Source organism: Chrysoperla carnea, chromosome 3, assembly GCF_905475395.1.
Source record: "Chrysoperla carnea chromosome 3, inChrCarn1.1, whole genome shotgun sequence".
Taxonomy (NCBI): domain Eukaryota; kingdom Metazoa; phylum Arthropoda; class Insecta; order Neuroptera; family Chrysopidae; genus Chrysoperla; species Chrysoperla carnea.
In genome coordinates this window covers 28,139,804-28,167,385 of record NC_058339.1, presented here as the reverse complement: position 1 = coordinate 28,167,385, position 27,582 = coordinate 28,139,804, and the positions used below count along the sequence as shown (strand labels likewise).

General features: G+C 28.9%; 1 protein-coding gene across 1 annotated transcript in view; it reads left to right on the top strand.

The window, feature by feature from the left end:
- Positions 1-27,582, top strand: part of LOC123296519 (rhoGEF domain-containing protein gxcJ) — a 209,306-nt gene that overhangs the window by 158,390 nt on the left and 23,334 nt on the right. The window contains exon 2 of the mRNA XM_044878020.1: positions 24,751-26,182. Coding sequence (XP_044733955.1) covers positions 24,751-26,182 — 1,432 coding nt within the window. The remainder of the gene's footprint in view (positions 1-24,750; positions 26,183-27,582) is intronic.

Sequence of the window (27,582 nt, the reverse complement as noted above, 5' to 3'; positions counted from 1 at the left end):
AAAATTCACACAAGCTAGCTTTTATGCAGAGTTAGTATCCAGCAACGCCGTACATATTTGATGGTGCAGCGGTTAGACATCCAGAGGCGTGACATGGTGCTTAAACTTACTTTTACATATAGGAGCTTCTTTTTCAAGATGATTCCTGGTGGGTCATTTCATCATGGGCAAACTTCCAGCATGGACTTGTCGTCAATTAGAATTTAGCAAAAGTGGCTTTTGCAAACAGTTACATAATTCAGAGGTTAAAAAGTAAATTTCAATGAATTGAAAAATGAAAAATTGTTACCAATGTTCACGGCCTTACGACACCGTTAACAATTCATTTCAAAGTTTTTCTAAAAAAACTTTCGTTTTGAGCAAAATATTTCAGAAAATGTGTTGTATAATTGTTCGAAATGAAATCAGGTGTGGTGGCTTGCACACCCGGCTTAAGATATCGGCAAATTATTGTAGGACTTGCTTACGGGTAAGATAATCAATCAAATGTATTTCTTATCATATGAATGAAATAATTGAATGTTTACATACGTGAACTATCTTGACAATTAATTTTTATATTTCATGATATGTAGATTAATTTATTGTTTGATTGATAATCAATTTATTAAATATTATGTAAAAAAAAATTGATATTGAGACATAATCGTATTTACAAGCATATGCTGGCACTTGTGATAAATACTTAATATTCTGCTGTGCCATTAAAAGGAATTTCGGGTCATAAATAGCACGTGAATTTTGGAATACGTGATCAAATATACCTACTCTATGACAATTTTAAGTAAAATATGATTCAATATTTTCGGCTACCGATGCCCCCTCATGATTAGGTTAAGTTGCCTGAACATTCTTTGGGGTCCTATAAACACGTTACCAAAATTTTGATTGAAATCGATGCTGTTTTCCCACTTTTTCACTTTCAAAACTTGTTTCCGGCTTATTCATTGTATTTGAGGCATAACTTTTTTTAACAGGAATAACTTTTTTTATGAAACAAATAATAAAAAAGTTTTCCATATGATGTCGACTTAATTGGACACTCTATATTGGTTTAGAAGTTTCATCTTCCTTTTTTTTCTGTTTAATATCATTTTGAACATTTTCCGGAAAACATTTGTAGGGCAAAAACTGCTTTTATTTCATTTTTAAAGGTAGACAAAAATGTTTCTTTTTTAAATTTTTGAGCTCGAAGTAAAATTTTTCTCAGTATATCAATCTAATATTATATTTAATCCTATTAAAATACAGAAATATTTGATTATTAGTTTTAAATAAATGAAATAACGATTTTGAGTCGTTTGACCCATCTCTGATATAGGTTTAATATAATCTGTAAAACATGATTACTATTTTAAACCACTCTAAAAGATTAACTAATATAAATATGTATTGAAAATGTTTTAAAATAAATAAGGTTTAAGCATCGTACGACCTCTATATACAAAATATCCACGGAAAGTGGTGTATTCGTTGTGTGTGTAGTCATGGTAGGGACAGTAAAATCGATGCCAGCGCTTCCAGTGAAAAATTTTGACGATAAAGGACACTGTTATGACTAATTTACAGTTCTTTACATGTTAATCTTATAGAAAATGTCAAATTAAAATTATTGAAAAACAGTGACAAATTAAACTTAATGCATTAAAAATTGTGAAAATAAGAAATCAAATTTCACAAATATTATTTTTCAAATGTAAATTATCATAATTATTTATTTAAACTTGTGAGACAATAATATTAAATGTTCAATGTAAGTCATAAATGCCATCCATACAATTATATATGAATCCATACAATCCTATAATTAAATTAGTGTATCGTTACCATGGAAACGTCTCCTAAAAAACTCACGCACAATTAATAAACTCACGCGAATTATGAGTGAGTTAGTCTTCAAGTATCTTTGCTGCTCATGTGATTATTTTGACTAATGCACTCTCCCTAATTCGCTTACTTCAATTCTCATTTCGAGAGATGAGAATTAGCTTAATACCCTAAATTTCATTCCCTTTGAAACCCAGCAAATAATCAGAAATTTCCTTATTTTGTCGCAGAACTGACATGAAACACATATGCCACTAAGCTTATATCTTTTATAATCCTCGTTTACGATGAGAAAAAACATAAGATATGGAGGTAAAATATATCCGATTTACATTTTATAAGAATTAAAATTATTTATAATATCAGATGAACAGTTTGATAGCAAAAAATAAAAATTAAAACAAGTGAAAGTGTATCGATATATCGATTTGTTATTATTATTTCAATACCATGATCAACATAATATTAAAACGAACAAACCGGCTGATCGACTGAATCGTTGCGTTCGTTCATTTGTAAGTCTGTCTATCTATACCTCCATCCATATTTGTTTGTTTGTATGTATGTACGTCTGAGAGATTGGTCAAAGAAATTGATACAGAATAAATTAAGTAATGTTTTTGTTGTTGTTGTAAATACTAAGTTATGTATAGATAATGTTATTATGTAGTGTGTGCAACCTTAGATTAATAAAAAATATTTTATATAAAATAAAATATACCGAGTGTATCAGAACAAATGGTCAATTTTCAAGGGATTAATAGGGTAATAATAATAATAATAACAAAAGAGAGGTTCCCCAAGTGGGTCCCTAGCACGTAGAGCAAGAGTCCTATGTGCCCTCCTGGAGAACGACCTGCCACCCGAAGACGAAATGTCTTCAGTTAGGAGGCGCTATTGAAATCAGATGAAGCAAATGGATTCTGTCGAGGTTAGACGCCACAAGGAAAGGCCACAGCTTCTCCGTCGTTTTCTCTTCCAGGATAGATGAATCCAAGTTTCGTCATCCTCCATATAGGCTCTACAAGTGGGATCATTAGAGATCCCCATATTGTGAACGTGATAGTTCAATCAACAGTGTCCTGTTAAGATTAATGGGGTAAAACAAGCTAAAACAAGCAATTAGATATAAAAAACTTTTTTCCGGAAACGATCTCCATCGAAGATACCTTAAGAACTTAAACTTTATTTTTTCAAAGATTTGTGTCCAATCAGTTTTGTTCTTGAAAAAATGTTACAAACAAAAGTTGTTGATATTTTTATAAGAAATGTAAATTTAATAAGAGTTTTTTTGCATCTTTAATCGTTTGTTCAAGATAGAGAATTTTTGCTCGAGATCTACCATTTTGTAAGACAAAATGTACGAAAACCGTTAGAGATAGAGCAAAACTTTCAATTTCAACAATTTTTCTCATTAACATACCAACAACTTCTCCTTGAAATATTATTTCAAAATTCCAACAGATGGATCTTAAACATGAAACGATGTGCAAAGTTTCTGATTCATGTAGTTAAACGGTTAGAGATACAGCAAAACTCTAAATTACAAAAATCAAACCAATCACTTATGTAGGAATCATTTTTTCGAAAACAAAAAATGATTTAAAAATTTTCAGAATTGATTTTGATTTAGTCCAACTTTATATTTTAAAAAAATCAAGCTTTTTATTTAAAATTGTGTTGGTGCTCGTACATCCTTAATTATCTCTTTGTATTTTTCACACTACTACCGTTACAAATTTCCTATTATATCCCTGGGGCTATGAAATCTACTTGTACTCACTGAGCTTGTCACCGTGTATCTAGAAGAACTCTTCACATCAAATCATTCACGCTTTTTATTTTTAAATTTTTGCTATACAGCCTGGCTATTTGAGTAATACTTTTTATTCATACTGTAGATAATTTGAATTGTGAATAAAACAGAGGATTGACTTCTTGTACAAAAAGACAACGCATTATAAATGTTACAAACAAACTTTGTTCTCAGCTTCACAGCTGATGGTCATAATAATAATAATAATGATAATAATAATATTATAAGTTATTTTGCCAATGGGTATTTAAATCCAGATTTGTAATATGTGTGGTCTGCCATATTTTAAATATTCTCTCAATTTATTATTATTAGGGTTCCGTAATTCTAAATTCGTTTGATTTTTATTAAAAATATGCAATATACAACAGCTAAACATATTCGAAGTACCTACTTATTGTGGAAAATTTGAAGTGTACTTTTTTGATCCCAGTTCCCTTTGTGATCGTTGAAATGAATGATTGAATTCTTTTTTTTTTTGCCATTTTGTAAGTGATAGCAATCTCAAATAATCTTTCAGATTGCAAATTTTACCAAAGCATACCATATCTAACATGGGCTATTCAATTACATAAAGGAAAACAAACGGACGATAATCAAATAATTAATTACTTTTAAAGTGTAATTATTTAATCTCTATATATTATAAATGTGAAAGTAAGGATGTTTGTTTGTTTGTTACGCTTTCACGATAAAACTAGCGAATGGTTTTTAATGAAACTGAACAGCAAAATAGCTCATACTTTAGAATAACACATGAGCTATAATTTATAAAGATGTAGCTTTAATTTATAAAGATATATGAAACAAAAATTAAAAAAATAAAATTTAATCGGACATTTACTATTTTAAATTTTTACAGTAATCTATAATTTATGATTCAAAATGATCACTATAGATGGAGCAGATCTATAATCATCATTCTTAACCATAAATTAAAGTATTCGGTAAAAATTTAAAATAGTAAATGCCAAACCATTCATGGCCAACTTTTCTGATATACTCAATGAATTATGACTATTTTACATTTAACAAAATTGAAAACTGTGCACATCAAGAGAGGTGGAGGCTATAAAGCGGTGTTTTTTACTTTTAACGGGTGGGTATCAGGCTAGTATTAGATACATTTCAAAGTCTAAATCTTCGAAAGTATTAATATTTTGGAGTAGAAAATTAAAGTAGGTTTTTTCTTGGTTAGTATTATTATTTATTAGTAGATTTTAATTAAAAAGTGTAATTCTTAAAAAGTAGATATTGAAATAGAAATATTTTAACGTTGAGCTAACTATTTAAAAGTATTTTTATTTTAGAAAAAAACTAAACTAACTTTTTATTTTAGAAGCAATAAATAAATTTAAAAGTAAAATTGATTTTCTACTAATAAACAAATTAATTTATTTCTGATAAAATATCAATTTAAAGATAGGTCATTTTTAATTTTGAAACATTTTTCCGATTCTGAACGCAGATTTAAATTGATAATTGAATTTCATCGAATATAATATTTTTGAATCGGAAATTGTATCTTTCACGCCTGGTCCTTATGAAATGAAAATTCTTTTGAAATCATCAAAACCCCCATAATAATAGTTTTTATTTACACCCGAGAGAAACGATGTACTTTTCTCACTCAGTATGCGTGGACAAAATAGTTCAATATCGCCCTAGTATGATAATGAATTCATTCCCGGACTAGGGCGAACTTATTTAATTTTCTATTTTTCTCAATAAGCCATGACAAATTTTTAATAATAATTATAGTTTATTTTCACATTTCAGAGGCGCAGATAAAGTTGTGTACGATATACGTACGTGTGATAACGCATTATTAACGTACTTAAATTTCGCAAGCGAACGTTAATAATGAATCCCACTAGTATCGTAAATAACTAATGTTGACTTATTCGAAGATAAAAGAATATTTTCTCTTATCAAATGCATAATTAATAGACAATAAAATGCCGCCTAAATTAGACATTCACAATTAATTAAATTATTAGTTTATCACTCACTATAAAGATATGGTGCTAATCTAATTGGTTTTACCTATCATTAAAAACCACTTATAATTAAATATTAAATCAAATTGTATTCTTACTACCCCTTGTGGGTATCTTATAAATGGTATATAATTATATGTATGTAGTGATAATTGCTCTTAAAGCGTAAAGTTATTAAAAAAAACAAATTATATTCATTTGATACCTACGTGATAGAATTTTAATTCTTTCTTTAAATGAAGCTTCATTTATTATTAGATTCGTTTCAGAGATACGCAACCGCATTCAGAAGGGAATTCAGTTTTCTTGTACGCGGATTGTCAAAGTTTTGGAGACTTTATTTTTGACAGCTGAATTTCCAACATTTCTTTCTTTATTGAACTATCGTAGGGGTGAAGTGCGTTTCGAATCTGAGAGCGGTTGCGTTGTTGGCAAATTAAAGTTACATTTTTTTTATTTGTACCTTATTTTCAACTTTAATGATGAATTTTGTTATAACTTCATGAATGTAGATGAAAAATGAGAATAAAATTTTTTGAAATCTGCCTTGTTTTTCGAAATATTGAAAACTAAATACTTGAACAAAATTTTTAATTTTCGATATTTAGAAAATTTCTCCAGATATCGAAAAATTTCATTCTTACTTTTCGACAGATAATGTCAAGTTACCAATAACATAGCCTATAACATGGGTTGACTTTTGACTTTGATCAATTAAGGTATTATTTTTTCCTTACCATTTAAACGATTTGAGACTGACTACACCGAAATTTGAATAATTTTTCACGACAGTAGGTACATCGAGGGCTTGTGTATGTCGTGATTTATTATATACTTGGTTGACAAATTTTTATTTTATTAAATATATAAAAAACTTTCACTGGTGCGTTGATCTTTAAAAGTTATAAGTATGTATTATGTTATTATAATATATAGGCTTGGTTAGTACACATATTACATGCGAATGATTGAAAAATAATAAGAAGTTAATGAAATATATGTAAATGATAATTCAATGATTGATTTATTGGGAAAAGTTTATCCGTTCTCAAGTCTATTCTTATTTCTGTTACAATTATCACAATTATTGTTGATTAGTAATAGTCTGACACATACTAATGTAGCAAAAATATTTTGTCAAATAAGGTTTTTACGTGTAAATATTTAACATTTCAATAATTTCAATAACAAGATCGAGCGTGTATCGACTATCGATTTCGTCATCGGGAACCATATAACTGAATTTTTTAAAAACAACCCCAGAGCTTTTTTTGTTGAATTTTTAACCACGTGACAATAGTCCAAGATACTAAGATATAGTCCGAATAAAAAATATATTTTATGAAGTATAAAATGTTAAAAAATATCTCTGCAATGAGTTTCCTAAATTAATACACTAAAAAGTAATATAATGTAGTTGCATTTATGGTTATTTCAGGAGTCGTTGTCAGCCAATTGTTTCCTTGGCTGACACCGACTCCAAAAATGACAATAAATGTCACTACATAACATAATGTAGTGACATTTATTACTTTTTTACGTTTTTTACTTTTTAGTGCATATTAATTTCTTTTGGAATAGTTTTTTTTGAAGTCTTTTTTTTTTTGTAAAAGATTTTTTATTTTGTGATTTTTAGTGAATGTGACTACACTAACTAAATTGTTACTAAAAACTAATAATTTGACACTAACTAATCCTCGAAATCGGTTGGCGTGATATTGAGTTATTCGTTCATTAGTCGTGCACATACTTAAGATATATGATGCTATTGTCAGAACTGGACCAAATTGAAATAGGACCACACGGGAAGCACCAAGTTTCAAATAAAGAAAGAGAATCATCAAAATCGGTTCACCAAGTCGAAAGTTCTGAGGTTACAACATTTAAAAAAAATAGAGCTGAAAACCTTCTCATTTTTTTAAGTCGGTTAAAAGTACTCTTAGTCATATTTTTTTAGGAAATGGAATTCCAATACAGGGATACTTGTAAACATTTTACATTTCACAAAAAACTTCCATTCGGTAAACAGATAGGTAAAAATGGGATTTTTGTACGACAAGTTTTTACCGACGTTACCATAAGAATGATATTATAGTTGCCGACGAAGATAGATCCTTCTTTTGAGAAATTTTTGAAAATTAACCATGAATGCATGAATTAATTACTTAAATAAAAAAGCACAAAGTTTTACAAAAATAACAGTTATTTGATGGTTTCAAAGTAATGAAAATCCACTAGCCTTGAAAGTCCACTAGCCTTGAAATACTTATGGACCATGTTAACTAATAATCAAATATATTTACATACAATAAACATTTGTTAATTTATGTTACATAAAATGTAATCTAAGATAAAATGAAAAAATATAAAAATTGTTGTAATGTTCACCTAAATTATAAACATAAATATTATATATTATTGTAACAATGATTTTGATCGATGTTTATTGTCAGAAAATTTGTTATTAAAAACAGTAATATTCCATTAACATGACAAATTATTATCTAAAAAATATTTAATGTTCACTTTGTTGAAATACAAAATTCATTGACAATTTAAAATGAATGATAACTTACACCTTCTATAAGAAATTCGTTTCAATGGACTTATTCATAAAAATTTATTTATCACTATTAGCAGGGTAATCAATTAAAAGGCAATATTTGAATTATTATTATAGAATATTTGAATTTTTTGTTTCACGAGAAAGAAAAATTGTTTTAAACAATAAAACACAAAAATTTTATAATAAATAAATTCAAAGGAAATTTTTTTAGGGGTTTTAAGTTCTTCCATTGAGTCCATTAGAAAAAATTTTAACTTTTATTGAAGCTCACTCGTTGTTATCCGTATTATGTGATTAAATAATTTCCAAATACCTTGCTAAAATATTGTATGTGCCTCATTTTGATACCACTTTTCTCTGTCTTTTAGATATTATTTATTCTTTGCACTATATTAAAAAATTTTAATTAAGTGATTTTTAAACCTTCCCGAATAGAAAAGTTTCAAACTCTTCATAATAATACCATATTCGAATTAAAGACGTTTCCAAAGAAAAATGATTGTATGAAAATATTTGAGAGGTTGGATACTTTTACTACTGTTAGAACTTAAAAAATTAGACGAAAATTAAGAGTAAAATGTTTCGATATATACCACAGTTTTTGAAATATTGATTGCCTAATGATTTAGAAAAAAATCACTCCTAGAACAAAATTTTTTATTACAAATGGCATTCATTACTTTGAATGTATTTTATGGAAAAACGAGTACAGCTCTAAAATTTTCTCTATAGAATGCATATACACGACGAGATATAAAGATTAAAGAGACGCGATTTTTGGCTACGTAAGTACGCGTTGTACTTTTTCTGTTACTGCCCGGCGCTCATACAGCAGCGAAGGAAATGGTTTGGTCCGGCCATAGTCGAACTAGAAGAAATTAGGAAACTCAGCGCTAGGCAAATCCTGGGTTTCAGTACATCAGTTGGTTATAATAGCCACTGAAAAGCGTAGCGGGGATAGAGTTTAAGGGTCTACTTGGCTAGATGCTCTGAACCATTGCTTCGAGGCGCGATCCTCGAGCATAGCCCGCTAACCTCCATACCCATACACCCCCCCCCCATTCCCAAGGACGCGTTGTCAAAAAAGGTTAAGTGGGTTTGACTTTTTTGATAATCAATTAGTATATTTATCAGCCTCACCACCAAATTTCAGATAAAAAATATCTTGGAATGAGACTACACTCTAATTTACCAAATATTACTATGTTTTGAGTTATTAAGGCTAAGTAATATTAATAAATCAAGAAATTAATAATTATTTTTTACAAAAGTTTGAGAATAAAATAACTTAAATGGATATGCCCTAATAAAAACAATTACGAAACTTATATCATATAAAACAATAAAAATAACCAATGTCAACAAGCCTGCAAATTCTTAGAATCATTGAAATAAATAAAAAATTGTATCAGTTGCGTAAGTAATAATTTAATAATGACCATTTTGAAAATATAAAAATAAAAAACTGATAATTTATATCTCCAAACATAAGCGTAGTGTTTGTATCGTAAAATTTGGCAACTCCTAAATACCCGAATTGATCAATTTATTAGACACATGAAATTAAATCACACAGTTTATCTATCGTCCAATACTTGCTTGAAATTTCAAGAAGCAGGAAGAAGCTTAGAGTGTTAATATAAAAATAAGCTTCAAGCTTATCCTGATGGAAACACTGTTAGATGGCCTATTTTAAAATAAAGGAACGTACTTATAGCACTTGTAAGACAAACTTGATTCAGGTTATTGAAAACGGAAAAAACGGAGATTAGTGTACTTTTTTTAAAGAAATTAGTGCACGTTTGATCCATTGCAGAGATCCGTTCTAGAAAAACTAAAAAAATTCACAAAATTTTCAATGGCTTCTTACAGATTTTTACTCAGTGAAACTGAGCAACATAATAAAGAACTTCTATTCCGTCAGGTTTTCATTCAAAGCATTTGCATTTGAAAACTAGAAAATTCGAGAAATGGCAATGAAGCTGCTTCAAGAGAAAAGTTCCTCGAGAAAACTGTCGGTTTATTATATCCCGAAAAATTAAAGATAACAAATTTTTTTTATATCCCAGGCGAGAAACAGAAGACGAATAGCGAAAACATAAGGAGAGCAGCAAAATAGGTAAACTGACAATTAAGTCGCTTGCTTCATCCAATGTATTCAATTTTAGTTGATAATATCATCCCTACTACATCCCTTCAATAAATCGAATTTACTCTTTTGTGTCGGTTTTTGACATTTTATACCATGTATATATGAAATATACATAGTATATTAAGTTTAGTCCCAAGTTTGTAACGCTTAAAAATAATGATCCTAGGAAAAAAATTTTGTCATAGGTGTTCATAAAATCACCTAATTAGTCCATTTCCGGTTGTCCGTCCGTCCGTCCGTCTGTGGACACGATAACTAAAAAAAGAAAAAAGATATCGAGCTGAAATTTTTACAGCGTGCTCAGGACGTAAAAAGTGAGGTCAAGTTCGTAAATGAGTATCATAGGTCAATTGGGTCTTGGGTCAGTAGAACCCATCTTGTAAGCCGTTAGAGATAGAACAAAAGTTTAAATGTAAAAAATGTTCCTTATCAAAAATTAAACAACTTTTGTTTGAAACATTTTTTCGTAAACATCACTGTTTACCCGTGAGGGCGCCAATTAGGCGGAAATATTATAATATGTACTATACTTATCAGTTATGTATGTGTCACATGTTTGTATGTATAATGTGATAAAGAAATCAACACTGACTATGCATGGTATTTCAACAATTAAGTCAGTCATTTGTTTGTTTTCACTTGTTTAAATTAATTTTTTTTAAAGTAATGAGCGAGAACTTAAACATATAAGATGTCCCAAATAACTTGAGATTCAGCAGTAACTACAAAAAAACACCAAGCCAACGACTTTTGTTACCGATACATTCACCAGCATAGTATTTTTTCAATTAAAAGTTACTTTCAGGAGCATTTAGGGTAGATTTTCTTGTTCTTTTTATTTAAAACAAAAGCTATAGAATTTGTTATGAAAAACAATTTTGTAATTTCAAGTATTCTTCTTTATCTTAATAGAAAGTAATGAAGAATACAATCTGTTTTTCATATTATACATCGGCCTCAATCAGCAGGCAGACACCCTGTAAGTAGCCCAAAATAAATCTGTTATTATAAAGTATACATTCATACCTACATTGTATAAATGAAAACAACAACAATAATATTCTTGTCGTTGTTTATGATCTGTTGTTAATAATTGTTTGAATACAAGAATAAATTCAAATTGACCATAAGAAATAACTGATGTATAGTTACATACAATATAAATATGAATAAATCAAATTTATTTGCGTGTAGGATGAAAAACTTGTGTGCGCTGAGTTAAGCTGAGCTGAGCTGATATGGCGATATCGTACTACAGACAGACAAACAGTGCAAAGTAATAAGCAATAATAGTGTGTAGATTGGAGCTCGAACGGTCAGGTGCAGTTATATAATAAACAATTATCATTCACCGTCACCAATTATGGGAACCACTATTATATCTAATTATATTAAATGTTCGCTGTTCATAAATGTATCAAACACGATGAGACATTGTTTACATCAAAGACACTGTCCTCACTCGAATCCTACTTATTTGTAAAAACTGTAAAAAGAATGAAACAGGTGCAGTATTTTATATAGCGATTTTAACAGTCAGGGCCCATTATTGAGAAGATTTGAGCCGATCTAGATTTTAAAGAAGGGCTGTTGAAGTTGCTATGTAAAATACTGGACTTGTTTCTTTCTTAGAATATAGATTTTACTTTAGACTTAGTAGCATTAAAAAAACCTACCATATAAAAAAAATTTCAAACAATTTATTATTCCTAATTAAATTTAAACATAATAAACATAACATAAACATAACTTAAATATATATTTTGTAGTCCCCTCTTAATTTCCTTTAATTTAATACCCTACTCGATAGGTGTTGCTATTTTTTTTAATTAACGTATGACTATTTCGCTCCAAAAATCCGCCATTTTGTTTTGTTTTTTCAAACACCTATCTCAGAACACTTGGGTTTTCAAGATAAATATAATGATACCTTAAATATTAAAATCCTTTGAGCCATTTGGAAGGTACGAGGTATTAATAATTTTCGTGCTTAATATTCATCATCTCCACCTCATACCCACGCAATTCAGGTTTTCATTCGAGCCTGTTTCTCAACTTACTCGAACTCTTAAGTGAGTAAAAGTGACAACGAGCATGTCCTTAGTGCTTATTCTCCTGTAATTGTTTTATTCAGTTTCTTCGATTTGCAATTCTCATGCAAGTCAAACCACTATTTAGGTATCTTAAACTACATTCATAAAGATTATCTTCATCTCAATCGATACGAAAACTTAGATCAATTTAGATAAGTACCAAAAACTTATGATTTTTCAACGGGTTTGCTTTGCAACGCGTACGTGTAGTAAAACTAATGAATGATGATAAATATTCTAATAATGAATACTTAATTTAAATTTATTTATTAATATATAATTATTTAAATGTCTAATAACTTACTTTTCTAATTAACTAAACTGTGGACTTGCTGGACTTGTCATAGTAATCTTCATTATTTTTTACTTGCATTTCACACATGAATGTATAGGTCGATTAATCTGAAATGAGATTATTGGAAAGAAAAAGTCTATATTTGAGTGTATATATGCTTAAACATTTACATCTACATCTACACTCTCTCTTATTTGGTCTCGTTTCTGATTGAACGATAAGTTTTTATGTCAATGAGGTGTTCAAACAGAAAAAACGGAAAAACTCGTGCTTAAATAATTTTAAATTATTTCTCGATTTTAATATATACATGAGTCAACTTCTACATTCAAATCGCAAACCGCGAAATAAAGCTGCTTGAAAAATTTACATGGTATTCAGAAATGTTATAATTTTGATTTTGGCTTATGTTAAACCGTTAGAGAAAGAACAAAAGTAAAACTTAGGCTTGAAACAATTTTTCGTAAACATCCATTTTCCAAAAATGTTAAAGAAAGTTTTCTGAAACAATTTTTCGTAAACATCATCGTTTTCTCGTGAGGGGGAAAATTACGAAAACACTTTGGTGTTCATTTTTCCAAGAATATAAAAGACAAAAAGATGAAAACTTAAGTAGCTTCAACTAGGCAGATATATAAAAAAAATTTAAGCATAACGAAAAAAAAAAGAAAACTTTTCTAGAAAATAACTCGAAAATTTTCAAAATTTTTAAAAACTAATACAAATGGCAACCATGGCTCCCACTCAAGAAAAGCTTGCGAGGGTGCCATACCAAGAAGGTCTTAACAGATTAGGAGATAATCTGAAAAACCAACAATGAAAGGCATGGGCCAGCTACGAGGGAGGGCGAATCGCCAAGAGCCTGTTGTTTGAAGGAAACTCGCTCGGTAACAGAGCCGAGGCGATCTTGAAACTAAACAGACCTGATATTAGAGTCATCGTATAGTTAGTCACAGGGCATGATAACCTGAACAAGTTCCAACATCAGATTGGACAAAGACAATCTCCCGCGTGTGACAGATGCGGAGAAAACTCAGAAGAAACATCGATCCACTTTCTCTGTTACTGCCCGGCGCTCATACAGCAGCGAAGGAAATGGTTTGGTCCGGCCATAGTCGAACCAGAAGAAATTAGGAAACTCAGCGCTAGGCAAATCCTGGGTTTCAGTACATCAGTTGGTTATAATAGCCACTGAAAAGCGTAGCGGGGATAGAGTACAAGGGTTTACTTGGCTTGGTGCTCTGAACCATTGCTTCGAAACGCGATCCTTGAGCATGGCCCGCTAACCTCCATACCCATACCCCATACCCAATACAAATGGCAGCCGGAGGGCAATATAAAGCACATTTCCTTAAGGGATCCAAATAACATCTCAAAAAAGTTGCTTTACATCGTGTCGATAATAATAATAAAATAATAATTTTATTTGTTTAGGACCAATTACTTTCTCAATTTCATCTTAAATTGATTAAATTTGTTTTCATTTCTAATATCTTCAGATAGCTTCTGGAAAAGTTTATGGCCTGTATAAACTAATATTAAATATTTATGATATTCGGCGTAAAAATTATAAATTATTTGATGATGTTGAGTCAATCAATCATACAATTTTCTTATGTTAAAGAAATTTTGACATTTCTAAAATCCGGATAATACAAGCGGAAAGAACTCTTATAATATTTACCAGTGCTTCCTTTATCTATTCCTCATAAAATTCCCACCAGCATTTTTTAAAAACAGCATATGTTATACGTCGTACGAAATAATAATTTCATTAACTACCCTTGTTACTTTCTGTTACTTATAATAAGTAGATATAATTTAAGTGTTACTTGTTCTTAGATAATAATTGATTACTTCCCTGAAATATTTTTCGTCGGAAATGGAAGCATTGATGTTGTTAGTTATGTTTTACACAGTTAACATTTAATTATGTAACTTTCATTCTTAAAACAAGAAATAAGATTGGTTTTCAATCATCTAAAGCAGATATCCGCCAAATTAAAAAAAATTTATAACAGTAGTTAGTTTTATGGACGTCTAGATATCACAACTTTCAATTTTATAATTTTTAATCTCATCTCGTGCAGAAATCTAGGGACAAATTTAGTTTATATAATTGTAATATCAGATGTTATTATCTGATTTTGGAACATAATTATCTATTAATGCGAGACTATAGATTATTCCTTCTCAACTAAACTGTATTCGATTGAAAAAATCTCCTTTGTCTACTCACAACAATTACATTGCGCCTTTTTAACCGACTTCAAACAAAAAAGGAGGAGGTTATCAATTCGAGTGTTTTTTTTTTTTTTTATGTTTGTTACCTCAGAACTTTCGACTGGGTGAACCGATTTTGATAATTCTTTATTTATTTGAAAGCTAGTGCTTCCCGTGTGGAACCATTTCATTTTGATTGAGTTCTGATAACGACATCCCTGAGAAAATCATAAAAGTCTTAATTTTGCATTAAGTATGCACGACAAGAGGACGAATAACTCAAAATCACGCCAACCGATTTCGATGATTCTTTTTTTAGTGATAAATTAGTTAGTGCACTTTAAGTTCACTAAAAATCACAAAATAAAAAAAACTTTTAACAAAAAGAAAACCAACTTCAAAAGAAAAACTTTTCCAAAACAAATTAAATTGCACTAAAAAGTAAAAAAATAACGATAATATATTATAGTTAAAATTATTGTTATTTTTGGAGTCGGTGTTAGCCAAGCTAATGTAGCAAACTGTTCTGTCAGAGTTGTTTCCATGGCTGACACCGACTCCAAAAGTAACAATAATTTTAACTACATTATATTATCGTTATTTTTTTACTTTTTAGTGCATTTTAATTTGTTTTGGAAAAGTTTTTCTTTTGAAGTCGGTTTTCTTTTTGTTAAAAGTTTTTTTTCTTTTTTTTCTTTCAGCAACACTAATTTTCGTCACTTGTTATTAATTGTAGTTTTGCATCATATTTTAGCAGATCAGAAACGAAAGAAACTTAATGAATATATGGAGTTATGTTGTCAGAACCGGGATCATTAACCGTGTACAAAGCCAAACGGAAATGGAAAGAATTCAATATAAAATTTATTGTAAAATTTTCAATTGAATCAATTCAAATTCTTAGAAGTGTTTAAATGATTATTCACTGCATTACTTGGGTCCAAAATACACGCAATATATTGTGTAAGCTAAAAATGTAACGATAATAATAATAAAAACATGTGTAACCAATGAATGCAGGGAGGGTATCAAGAAAGTGAAACACAAAATTTCAATTATGTTGAGATTGTAGGCAATATTTGAGAACCTTTAAATTATTTTACGAAAGTCCCATTCAATTATATATAATATTATTATGAGAACTCTTAAAAAGTACTCCATCTTCTCTTACAGGAACACTCGAGTTAGCAACTCCAAGTTGCTAAATTTCTATCTACAGTGTATTGCATTTAAGATGAAGACACCCTCATATTTTCATTATTTATTGGAATTTATAGGAATAAATCGATTTGAAATTTTGCACAGTCATTCAGGATGATGCGATTGAACTTTAAACTGACAAATAGAGCCGATTCTTAATATTTTGCCTAGCGTCAGAGATGGTTAGAGATATCGAAAAAAAAGCTTTGAGAACTTCTAATGATTATTACAAGTTTATTGAAATATTTGACGACAAAATACTATTATATTATCAATTTGTCCAGTTTATACATTCCATAGCACACTAATTATAAAATTATAAAAGAAACTTTTATAACAAATGTGCTATGTGTTCTATTATACAAAATTGTTTAGAATATTTTTGTATACCCATATATCGATTTTCGTGATAAAATAGATATATTTGAATACAAAATTATTAAATTATTATTTTTGTCCAGTTTTTTCATTCCATAGCACACTAGTTACAAAATTTATAAAAAAACTTTTATGCTTAGTGTGCTATAGATTCTAATAGTTTTTTTCGATATCTCTAATCATCTCTTAACTTTAGGCAAAATGATTAATTTCGGTTAAGTATCTTAAAAATGTGACCAATCACAGCGTATGATTGTGCAAAATTTTAAGTCAATAAACTTATAAATAACAAAAATAATATGAGGGTGTCTTCATCTTAAATGCCCCCACATTGTAGATAATTCCGGACTAGTATACACTGAATTTATTACAAAATTTATAAAATTTTCTACGTAACCGGAATGTTATGGTTAATTCACATGTTTAATGAATTTTTATTGCATTCATCTAAATTAATACGAATGATGCAAAAGAAAACCAGTTTGATGTTATGATATTATATTGTTTATCTGAAACTAGTTATATATATTATTATATTATTTATAAAATATATAATACAGTTTATATTGAATACAAATATTATTATGTTATAATATATATTGATTGATTTATTTTATATAAGAAATAATCATAATAAGACGACTCACTGTAATAAAATAATGAATATTATTAAAGTTTATTAATAACTTTTTTTATTATAAAAATTTATTTTATACTGTTTAGTATCCTACTTTCGTACTGGCCCAAGAGGGACATGCAAGTTTTCTTTCGCGAAAAGTTCGTTAATTTTTTATTGCAGAAATAAAGATTCAAGGTTATTCAAAAAAGTGCTGGAACATCAGCCAAGCAACTGAGGACAGTGGTCTAAACGAAGAGCCAAAAATTAAGAAAAAAAATTTTCACCGACCAGATACGTGGCTGATGTTTTTTCTGTGCACGCATTAAGTTTTATCTTAAAAACTACTGAAATGATTTTGATAAAATTATGCAATCACCGCGACAAATATTTCTATAACAAAACTATAATAAGAACTTCTTTCATCCTATTCGCACCGTGTGTGAGTTTTATTGGAGGCGTTTCCATGGTAGCGATACACTGCTTCAATTATAGAATTGTTTGGATGCATATATAATTGTATGGATTGCATTTATGACATATATTGAAAATGTAATATTATTGTCTCACAAATTTAAATATTTGTGAAATTTGATTTCTTATTTTCACAATTTTCAATGCATTAAGCTTAATTAATTATCGTTTTTCAATAATTTTAATTTGACATTTCCTATAACATTAACATGCAAAGAATTGCAAATTGATCATAACAGCCTCCTTTATCGCCAAAATTTTTCATTGGAAGCGCTGGGATCGATTTTATTGACCCTACCATGACTACGCACACAACGAATAGGAGTTGAATTTAGAAAAATTAAGACAGAATCATATTTTCCTTGAATTTTATGTTCTGTTCTTAATTTATTTTTAGATTTTCAATACTTCACATTCTTTACTACGTTTGCTTTAATTTTCTTTACAATAAATTCATACTACGAATAAGTAAGTCTTAATTTTATAAAACATTTCTTAACTATTCAAACTTCATTTGTAAATTCATCATGACTCCTAAAATGTATTTTCTTTAAGAACGATCGATTTAATCGATTTAGGATGAACGAATATTCTCGAATATACCAAGTGGTTCGAAATGGTAGCAAAGAAAAGAGCATGACGTGTACATTCAACTGTAAGCTATATGAAAATCAGTTCAGTCGTTTAAAAGTTGTGAACTCTTTAATCGAGAGCTAATCAAATTTCATAAAATTTACTAGATACTTCTCATCTATTCCCATGCAACCATAATGCCCCAGAGCGAATTATGGCGGGTACAGCTACTGTTGTTATACAAATAATACTTTTATATTATCAAAATTGTTGAAATATTAATCTAAAAGTCTACGATTGACTAATATATTTATCTTAAAGCAATATCATCAAACTTGAAAACCAATCTTTGTAAATCTAATATGGAAAAATGAATTATGTCACAATAAATCTTCCTAGTAATAAAGAAGCATGAGCTTTTCTCGTGTCAACGATACTTTTATACATTCCTTATATTTAAATATCATTAATATCCATTAAAAAGCCCATTGGCATTTAATGGTCATTGTCATAATTATAAATTCTAAATTTATATTCAAGCAATGATACACATTTTTATAACTAAATAATCTTTAGATCATAATTACATATAATCACGAAACAAATCTCTTATTATGTATATCTTAAAGACATTTTACTTTAAAAAAAAAAAACTTTTACTTATAAATCAGTTAAAAAGCATTTTTCATTATCACCATCGTTTTTACATAAATTATTGTCTATACAAAATCAATATTTAACAACAAACATGATTGAAATTACATCGTAATTAACAATTAATAAGTTTCTCTCCATTAATGTCAATTCTATTTCTTTATACTTAGTTAGTCACACATATATATATAGTGTGTCCCCGGATAGAGGTAACTATACTTGTAAATTTTCTTATTTTTTATTATATGAAAAAAATTCATTTTTTATAAAAAATTTTGCTTGATCTCAAAAGTATGTAGGTATATTTAAAACTTCTAAATAATGTACAGAGTAACCAAAAAATTGAAATAACTATTTTTCTTTTTGGTAAACTACTCTTCCTTTTTATAAGTTGACAAAATGTTATTCAAAAAAGTTGCTCGCAATTAACATTATTAACTCTATACAAAATATTAAAAAGATCCGTATACTTTAATTATAGCATCATTTTTTATTTGATCAAAAGTTGTAATTACAAAAAAAAGTAACAAAGAAAATAATAATAAATCAATTTACATGTATTATTCGAGAGTTATTTTTGTGTGGACTAGTTTAGAAAATTAAAAAGAAAACTTATGTTCTCGGCTAAACATTTACTAACAATGGAATTGTCAAAGTTGGAAAGATCTTCTTGAAATTCAGTCATGAATTTGAATCTTGAGGCATAATTTGCAATTTCGAGTAACTTTTCTTAGTAACATTTTGTCAACTTATAAAAAGGATGGGTAATTTACCCAAAAAAAATTAGGGATAAAAAATTTTTGGCTACCCTGCACAATATTTAGAAGTTCTAAATATTCCTACTTTTCATAATAAGCAAAATTTTTTATAAAGAATTACTTTTTTTCTTAAAATGCAAATTAAGAAAATTTACATGTATAGTTACCTCTTTTCGGGGACACACTGTATATAGAGAGAGAAAGATATTTAGTAAATTACTAGCTCATACATTAACATAGCGCGATAATAGTATTTTAAATAAGGAAACGTATTTCTATTACTTATCGGATAATATGTATATGTTTAATTTCCGGAACTAATAATTGAATTAATATTTATTATTATGGGAATTGGGAGCCCTATATTGTTACTTTTTAACATTTTTTGCTTCGAGAGGAACAAATGAAATCAAACTTTTGCGTCAGGCAGTTAAAAATGATTTAATTCTTGGTATGGCAATAAGATTTTTTAACTAGGCAAAAAAAAAAGTTTCTAATTACATCAAATATTTAACACAACTATCAAGTTTTATCAAGTTTCAAATACACCTAATAATCACTTGGCCACATGCGCACCGAGAGTGAGCTTGCGACTGCATGTCTTGATGGAAAATGGACACAAAAAGATTAAAAATTCATTGTCCCTCCTCTACTCTCCACCGAAAAAAATTTATGTCTCGCAATTAATTAAACGTACAGTAAATACTGTCTCATTAAAATGGTGAACGAAAAATTGCAAAATTTTCTTTCATTTGAGCGTAGTACTCTCAAACGAAGGAAAATTTGGTAATTTTTCTTTCAACATTTTAATGGAAAGGTTTACCTTCCCTGGCACTTTAGAAATTTTTCTTTTTCCACTGTATTAAGTGAAAAATGAAAATTGGGACAATAAACAGGATTTTCGTAAAATAAAAATACCTAGGGCAGGTAGAATATGAATACCTAACATATTCAAATAGAATAACACATATAATCGCAATGATTGAAATTCAATTGTAACTTTAACCATTCTTATCTGGAAAACCGCTATTTTTTGTAAATTTTTTCTTAAAAAGTTTCATGCCAATCAAAGATTGTTTAAAATTTGGCCATAATAGCTTTCAGGAAAAAGAAATTAAAATTTTAAGAGACAATTGAAGAAATTTCTTTTTTTCTACGTATATGTAGACCATTATCTAGATGAAAATTAAAAACAATAACTTCTAATTCCTACAAAACACAATGACAATAAAAAAATAAAATAAAAACAATTTTCTCTTTCTGTTTGGTTCAATACTCTGGAGAGATTTGGCTTACTGATTAATAAAATTAAAATTATATGAGAAAGTATTAAATCAAAAACGGAAATACCAAATTTAGAATAATAATCTGTCAGATAATATACGAGAACCACACCAACCAACATGTATTAGTTTATTGCCCATATTGAGTTTTATAGATCAACGTTTTATACTAAATCGATATAATATATAATATAATAAATATATACACGTTAAGTTAAGGAAATATAATTCTTTTTTACTGTAAATGGTATCACATTACACCTATTTACCTGTTATTTTCTTGTTCAAAATGTACAAGAGAAAGTATTAGAATATTGCGAAAATTATTTACGTCATTTTTGGAAATTAAATAATAAAGCAAAACAAGAATCTTATACCGTTTTAAAGTTTACAAAAAATTATATAAATTTTAATAAATATAAATAAACTAGCGGCCCCGACGGACGTTGTCCCGTAAAAACGTAACTCCAATTCATGAATACCTATACTACGTTTAGCCTGTCCGCTAAACCCATCCCGCTAAACCCCAATTTAACTCCTATTTATTGGAGTGGCCTGACCTTCGACCTTTGGCCTGACCTTTGATAGTAGAGCTCGCTGCGCTCGCATATGGCTCTAATAAATGCCTATTGACAATACCTGAATACTATTAAAAATACATAGTACACATAGTATACATAATGTGATATGATTTATATGCGCTCCCACCATTTAATGAAATTTCATTTTTTTGGTACGGAGCCCTCAAAAACAGTTGTACTGGACCAAATTGTAAATCTAAACCATTCTCGAATCTTCACGAACACACACAAAAAATTTCATCAAAATCGGTCCAGCCGTCTAGGAGGAGTTCAATTACATACACACGCTCACAAGAAATATATATATTAAGATTATCAAAATTTAGTTGCGAAGCGCCCTTCAATTTCATACTTTTATACCATGCATATATGTAATATGAAAGGTAGATATACTAAGTTTAGTCCCAAGTTTGTAACGCTTAAAAATATTGATGCTACGAACAAAATTTTGGTATAGATGTTCATAAAATCACCTAATTAGTCCATTTCCGGTTGTCCGTCCGTCTGTCCGTCCGTCTGTGGACACGATAACTCAAAAACGAAAAAAGATATCAAGCTAAAATTTTAACAGCGTCCTCAGGAAATATGGGTCCGTAGTATCCATCTTGTAAACCGTTAGAGATAGAACAAAAGTTACATTGAAAATTTAATATTATTGTCTCAAAAATTTTAATAAATAATTATGATAATTTACATTTTAAAAATAATATTTGTGCAATTTAATTTCTTATTTTCACAATTTTTAATGCATTAAATTTAATTAATAAGTGTTTTTCAATAATTTTAATTTGACATTTTCTATAAGATTAACATTTAAAGAACTGCAAATTAGTCATAACAGCCTCCATTATCGCCAAAATTTATACCTACCATGACCACGCACACAACAAATAGATCGAAACAAACTATCCAAAAGAAAAAGATATTTGCAACATGCAATTCGTGCTGGAATTTCTTGATGCATTTTAAACATATATCAATTCCTAAAAACAAATATAAAAATATTTCAGTGTATATGTAATACCCTTGTTTTATATAATCGTAAAAAATAACCTACTGATATTCAACTGAAATTTTTCACATGAAATAGCATAACATATTTAAAATAATTAATAATGCATATTTAGAAAATGTATTTAATATGTTTATATTTTGTAGAATAAAAATGTTTGTATTATTATTATATTAGTTATTCTATATCCGTGTTTTATACGCTATTATTAAATTCACTTTTATTGCATATTATTTTTTCATACAGAGTGTAACAGTATAACAAAATAATGTTTAGCTCTTTATGATAAAGTTGGTAGCTATCGGTGTTATTTTTTATAAGAATTCTTTAAAATAAATCAAGTGAAATTTACAAAATTTAAAAAACCCCCGACAAAAGCGATTTAATTCTTGTAAACCGATTTTTTGACTTAAAGTTCTAAAATGTTCTCAATCAAATCGGTTCTACCCTTTAGGAGCTACGATGCCACTGAGAAACACATAGACGCGCAGATAAACACATTAAACTGATAACACTCCTTCTTAAATCAATATCAAAGTGATGGTCAGGGACATCAGATGAGATGAAAAGGATACTTAGAGAGATATCACTTTTTGGGACCAATTTTTATAAATATTTTAATTTAACTGACTTTGTTCTTTTGAATTATTGTTTTGAATTACCTAATTATTTTACCATTTCACTTTTCGAAATGAATTGAGCCAGGTTTTCCAAACTGAATTGATTTTGAAGATCATCGCCAAATTCCTAGTTTTTTCGGGTATGAAACCCTAAGCTCACACTTGAAATATAGCTCAGATCACTCTTCGTAAAATTTCCTTTCAAATGAAACCATTCATCCGTTTAGGCGCTACGATGCCACAGACAAACAAACACACAGACACACACATAGCGGTCAAACATATAACACCCTTTTTTTTTAGTTAAGGGGTTAAACAATTATTTCTTGAACACCCTGTCCTATACTAAATATACAAACATATTAATATATAAATAATAAATAATTATATATTTAAAAATGAACTATGATAATTATGAATAATTTTTATTTATAAAATTACTTTAAAATTATAATTTCATTATATTACTTTTCATCATTTATATATGTTAAAAATTTATTATATATACATTTCATTTTATAAAATAATATAAAGTATTTAATTTTACAATATTATATAATAAATATAAATATAAATAAAATAAAGTACTTTATTATTATAGTTTTGTATTTATATTTATATTTGATTGTATTTAATTTCAATGGAGCAAATAGTTATTTTAATACATTTTATACGTTTGTTAAGAATGTGTTTATTGTATAATATAATAATAAAATAGAAATAATTGATTTGCTTCATTTGTTTTTAAAGTGCAATGCATAAATAAAATGTAAATTATAAATCTATTGTATTTTTATAATCTATACAACATATTCAAAGAGAATTCTTTAAATTCAAATGCATGGAATTTGTGAAATAATCAATCAATTTTTGTTTACCATTATTTAAAGGCTAGAAAAATGCGATTCTTAGCATTCAACAATTTTTTGAAAACCGAAAATTTTTGATTATTTATTTTATATTACTATTATTGTAAAACTAGAATTTTAATCAAAAAATGTTCTAGAAAAGGACCACATTTGTGAAAGATAGTTCACTAAACAATATCTGCTAAAAAGCCTCATATTCAACGCCTAAGGAACTTCTTTTTGAAACTCATCCCTTTGAAAAAGTTGAAAAAGAAAAAGTGTCCATGTCTCAAATGAAAGATAGATTTAAAAAATACTCAATTTAAAAAACTTAGGTTTCTGAAGCGATTATATTAAAGTCAAAATTTAATTTTTTACGTGACTGCAGATTATATTTTAAAGTAATATAAATTTTCAGGGCTTTCCAATTTGTAGAGCTAGTACAATAGCTGCTGATCTTCGATTTGCTTATAAAATTTGCATCAAGCACAGTTAAGACTAATCAAATAGAGACTTCAAAACGGTTATTTCTTGAATAGGGAAAAGAGTTGAATGATACTGAAAACCTATTTCTTTCAAATATAACGTCAGCAAAAATAATTTAAATTTTCTAACGTATAAAATATAATTATATCAATAGCAATGAATTTTTCTTCCTAAAGCAAAACGAGAAGATCGGTGTTTCGTGAAGCCGTTTGTGGGACTATGCAATTTTGTGTTGCCTCTTTTAGAAAATTATTTTCCTAAAACATTAGTAACTTTTTTTCTGTTTTTGTTGCAGGGAACAATACTTGTTCAACGTATTTGAAGTGATTGTCTCAACACTAGAATCAAAATTACAACGTATCGATAACTTGGATAAAGCAGTTGAACATTTAATGCGTCGTGTTGAATCAATGGATTCACGAGTCAACGATAACATTGATAAAACCGAATCAGTTATTGTAAAGTTACGTCGCTTAGATAATAAATTATTTAATTCATCTCCAATTATACAAAATAATCCAGCGGCAAATATTGTAGCTGGTGCATCCACGGATCAACAACATTCTGGCACCACCTCTTACACGATTCATGATGATAATAGTAATAGTATTGATATGCGTTTGGTCAGTTTAGATCAAAAAGTCAGTGACATCGATTCAAAATTAAGTGGATTAAAAATTCAATTAGATAATAATTTTTTACCACCCGATTCGTCTGACTCATTTAACGCTGAACCAAGTGAAAAGAAACCTATAAGTATGAACATATTAGATATTGCAAAATCATTAAATAACGATGTTATTAAACATGTCACAGCGGAAATTGATCAGCTACGGACAGCAACGACTAGCGTTGATCGTAAATTACAATTTCATATAAATATTGTTTCGGAAAATTTAGGAAAAGTATTAAATATGATGACAGATGTACATAATGCAATTGTTGAGGATGATCAACCAGGTCCATTTTACTTACGAAATCAAACTACAACCACTGCAGCTCCAATTACTACACCCAAAAGTGTTAGTAGTAAATTGGATTCATTAGTCCAAAAAATGACACCAATTATAAATGTATCCGAAAAAATGGATGAAGTTTGGGATGTAGTTGTTGGTACAAAAAGTTCTGTGGATGATTTAGTACCTAAATCCGATGAATTACTAACCCAAACTCAAAGACAAGAACGTGCAATCGGAGAAATCCATGATGTGCTACGCACAAAAACCAACAAAATTATAGAAAATCTTGGAATGGTTGAGAAACGTTTGAAAAAACAAGAAGACGATGTGGCTACATTGGCCCAACGACCAGTTCCAGCTGAATTACTTTTAGATCCAACCATAGATCGTCTTGTTGAATATGATCCAAGTCGATATGCTACTGGTTTAGTCGAAGATATTACATCTAATGTACAACCAGATACCACATTACCAATACATTCGAATAATATTCAACAATCATTTACAACAATACCACCGATTACTAGTACAAGCTCAACGGCATCAACAGTAGGTACAACAATTACAACTGTATCTTCGTTAAATCAACAGAAAGCTGCAGTAACACAAAGTCAACAACAACAAACGGAACAACAAGGTGGATCTTCTTCAACACGTGGCTCTGAAAAACGAAAAGGTGGTATTATATTCCCAAGTGTTAAGAATAAACCGTCACCTGCGAATACCACGTTTACTACAGATGTTGCTGTGAATTTCAAGGATGTTAAAGTAAGTTTTTTATTACACTTATCCTATTTTTCAAGTTAAAATAAAACATTTTTCCGACTCCTAGTACAAACTCTTTAGATAAATTTACACTAACAACTACGTCCTATGCTATACATAGAAAATGGATTTGGATCTACTGAGACGAAAGCATATTTCAACTTTAATGCGTTGAGAAATTCGAAAAAATATCGAATAACTGTACTAATTTAAAAACAGGAATGTAAAGAGTCCGTGGTTTAGCCAAGTATAAGTCCCAGCTAAAACATGGAATGTTTGAAAATATCAGTTGAGGATATAAAGATACAGGTTGGAATCTTAGAAGCGATTGCTTGTCAATTTCGTTTCATGTATAATGAAACTGATGCAAGATGTAATCGACAAACTTTCCAATTTCCAATCCCCACTTAGTTTTTCAACTAGACAAAAACTTTTCCTTAAACCCTATCGAGTCTACGAAGTTTTAAAACAAAAATTATTTCTTTTTAAAGGGAAAAATTTTACAGGTACCTATCTCTAACGATTTACAAGATGGGTCATACGAACACAAGACCCAATTGACCTATGTTGCTCATTTACGAACTTGACCTCACTTTTTACGTCCTAAGCACGCTATAAAAATTTCAACTTGATATCATTTTTCGTTTTTGAGTTATCGTGTTGACAGACAGACAGACGGGCAGATAATCGAAAATAGACTAATGTGGGGTGATTTTATGAACAAAATTTTGTTCATAGTATCAATAGTTTTAAGCGTTAACTTGGGATTAAACTTATACCTTGCATAAGTCATATACATGGTATAAAATTTTTTGAGTTAATTTTCGTTATGCACGTTCATTCAGTATATGCTTGTCCGCTAACTGCGCGGTTTATGTTTCAATGAGTATAATAATTTTTCATAATCAAATAAATCACTTTCTTACACATTGTTTATTTGAAACTAGATTCGGATCACTTCAAATAACAATAATAATTGATTTACGGATACTTTAATTAAAGAAAAATGATTTATTATGTTAGACAATAAAAATATTTATTATTATTATTATTATTATTATTCAACCAACAACTATAACTTACATACATTGTGGAAATATCAAATAAAAAAGATGACCCACAAAGTTTTTAAATTCTCTTCACACATACACTTTATACACGCATACACATTCCATGGCATAATTGCCTTCAATATACTCTGTCAGACGGTAACTGTAAAAATCTTTTTGGCAAAAAAAAAATTTAATAAATTTGCAGTACATAGTCGGTGTGGTACTGAAGTCGTGTGAGTGCGACCCCTGTAGTCCACACGACTTACTTCCCAGAGGGAGAAAAACATTTAAAAAATGGTCTTGTTAGCCTTCATAGATTATTCTTCGAACATGTACTGCAGCTTATGCTAG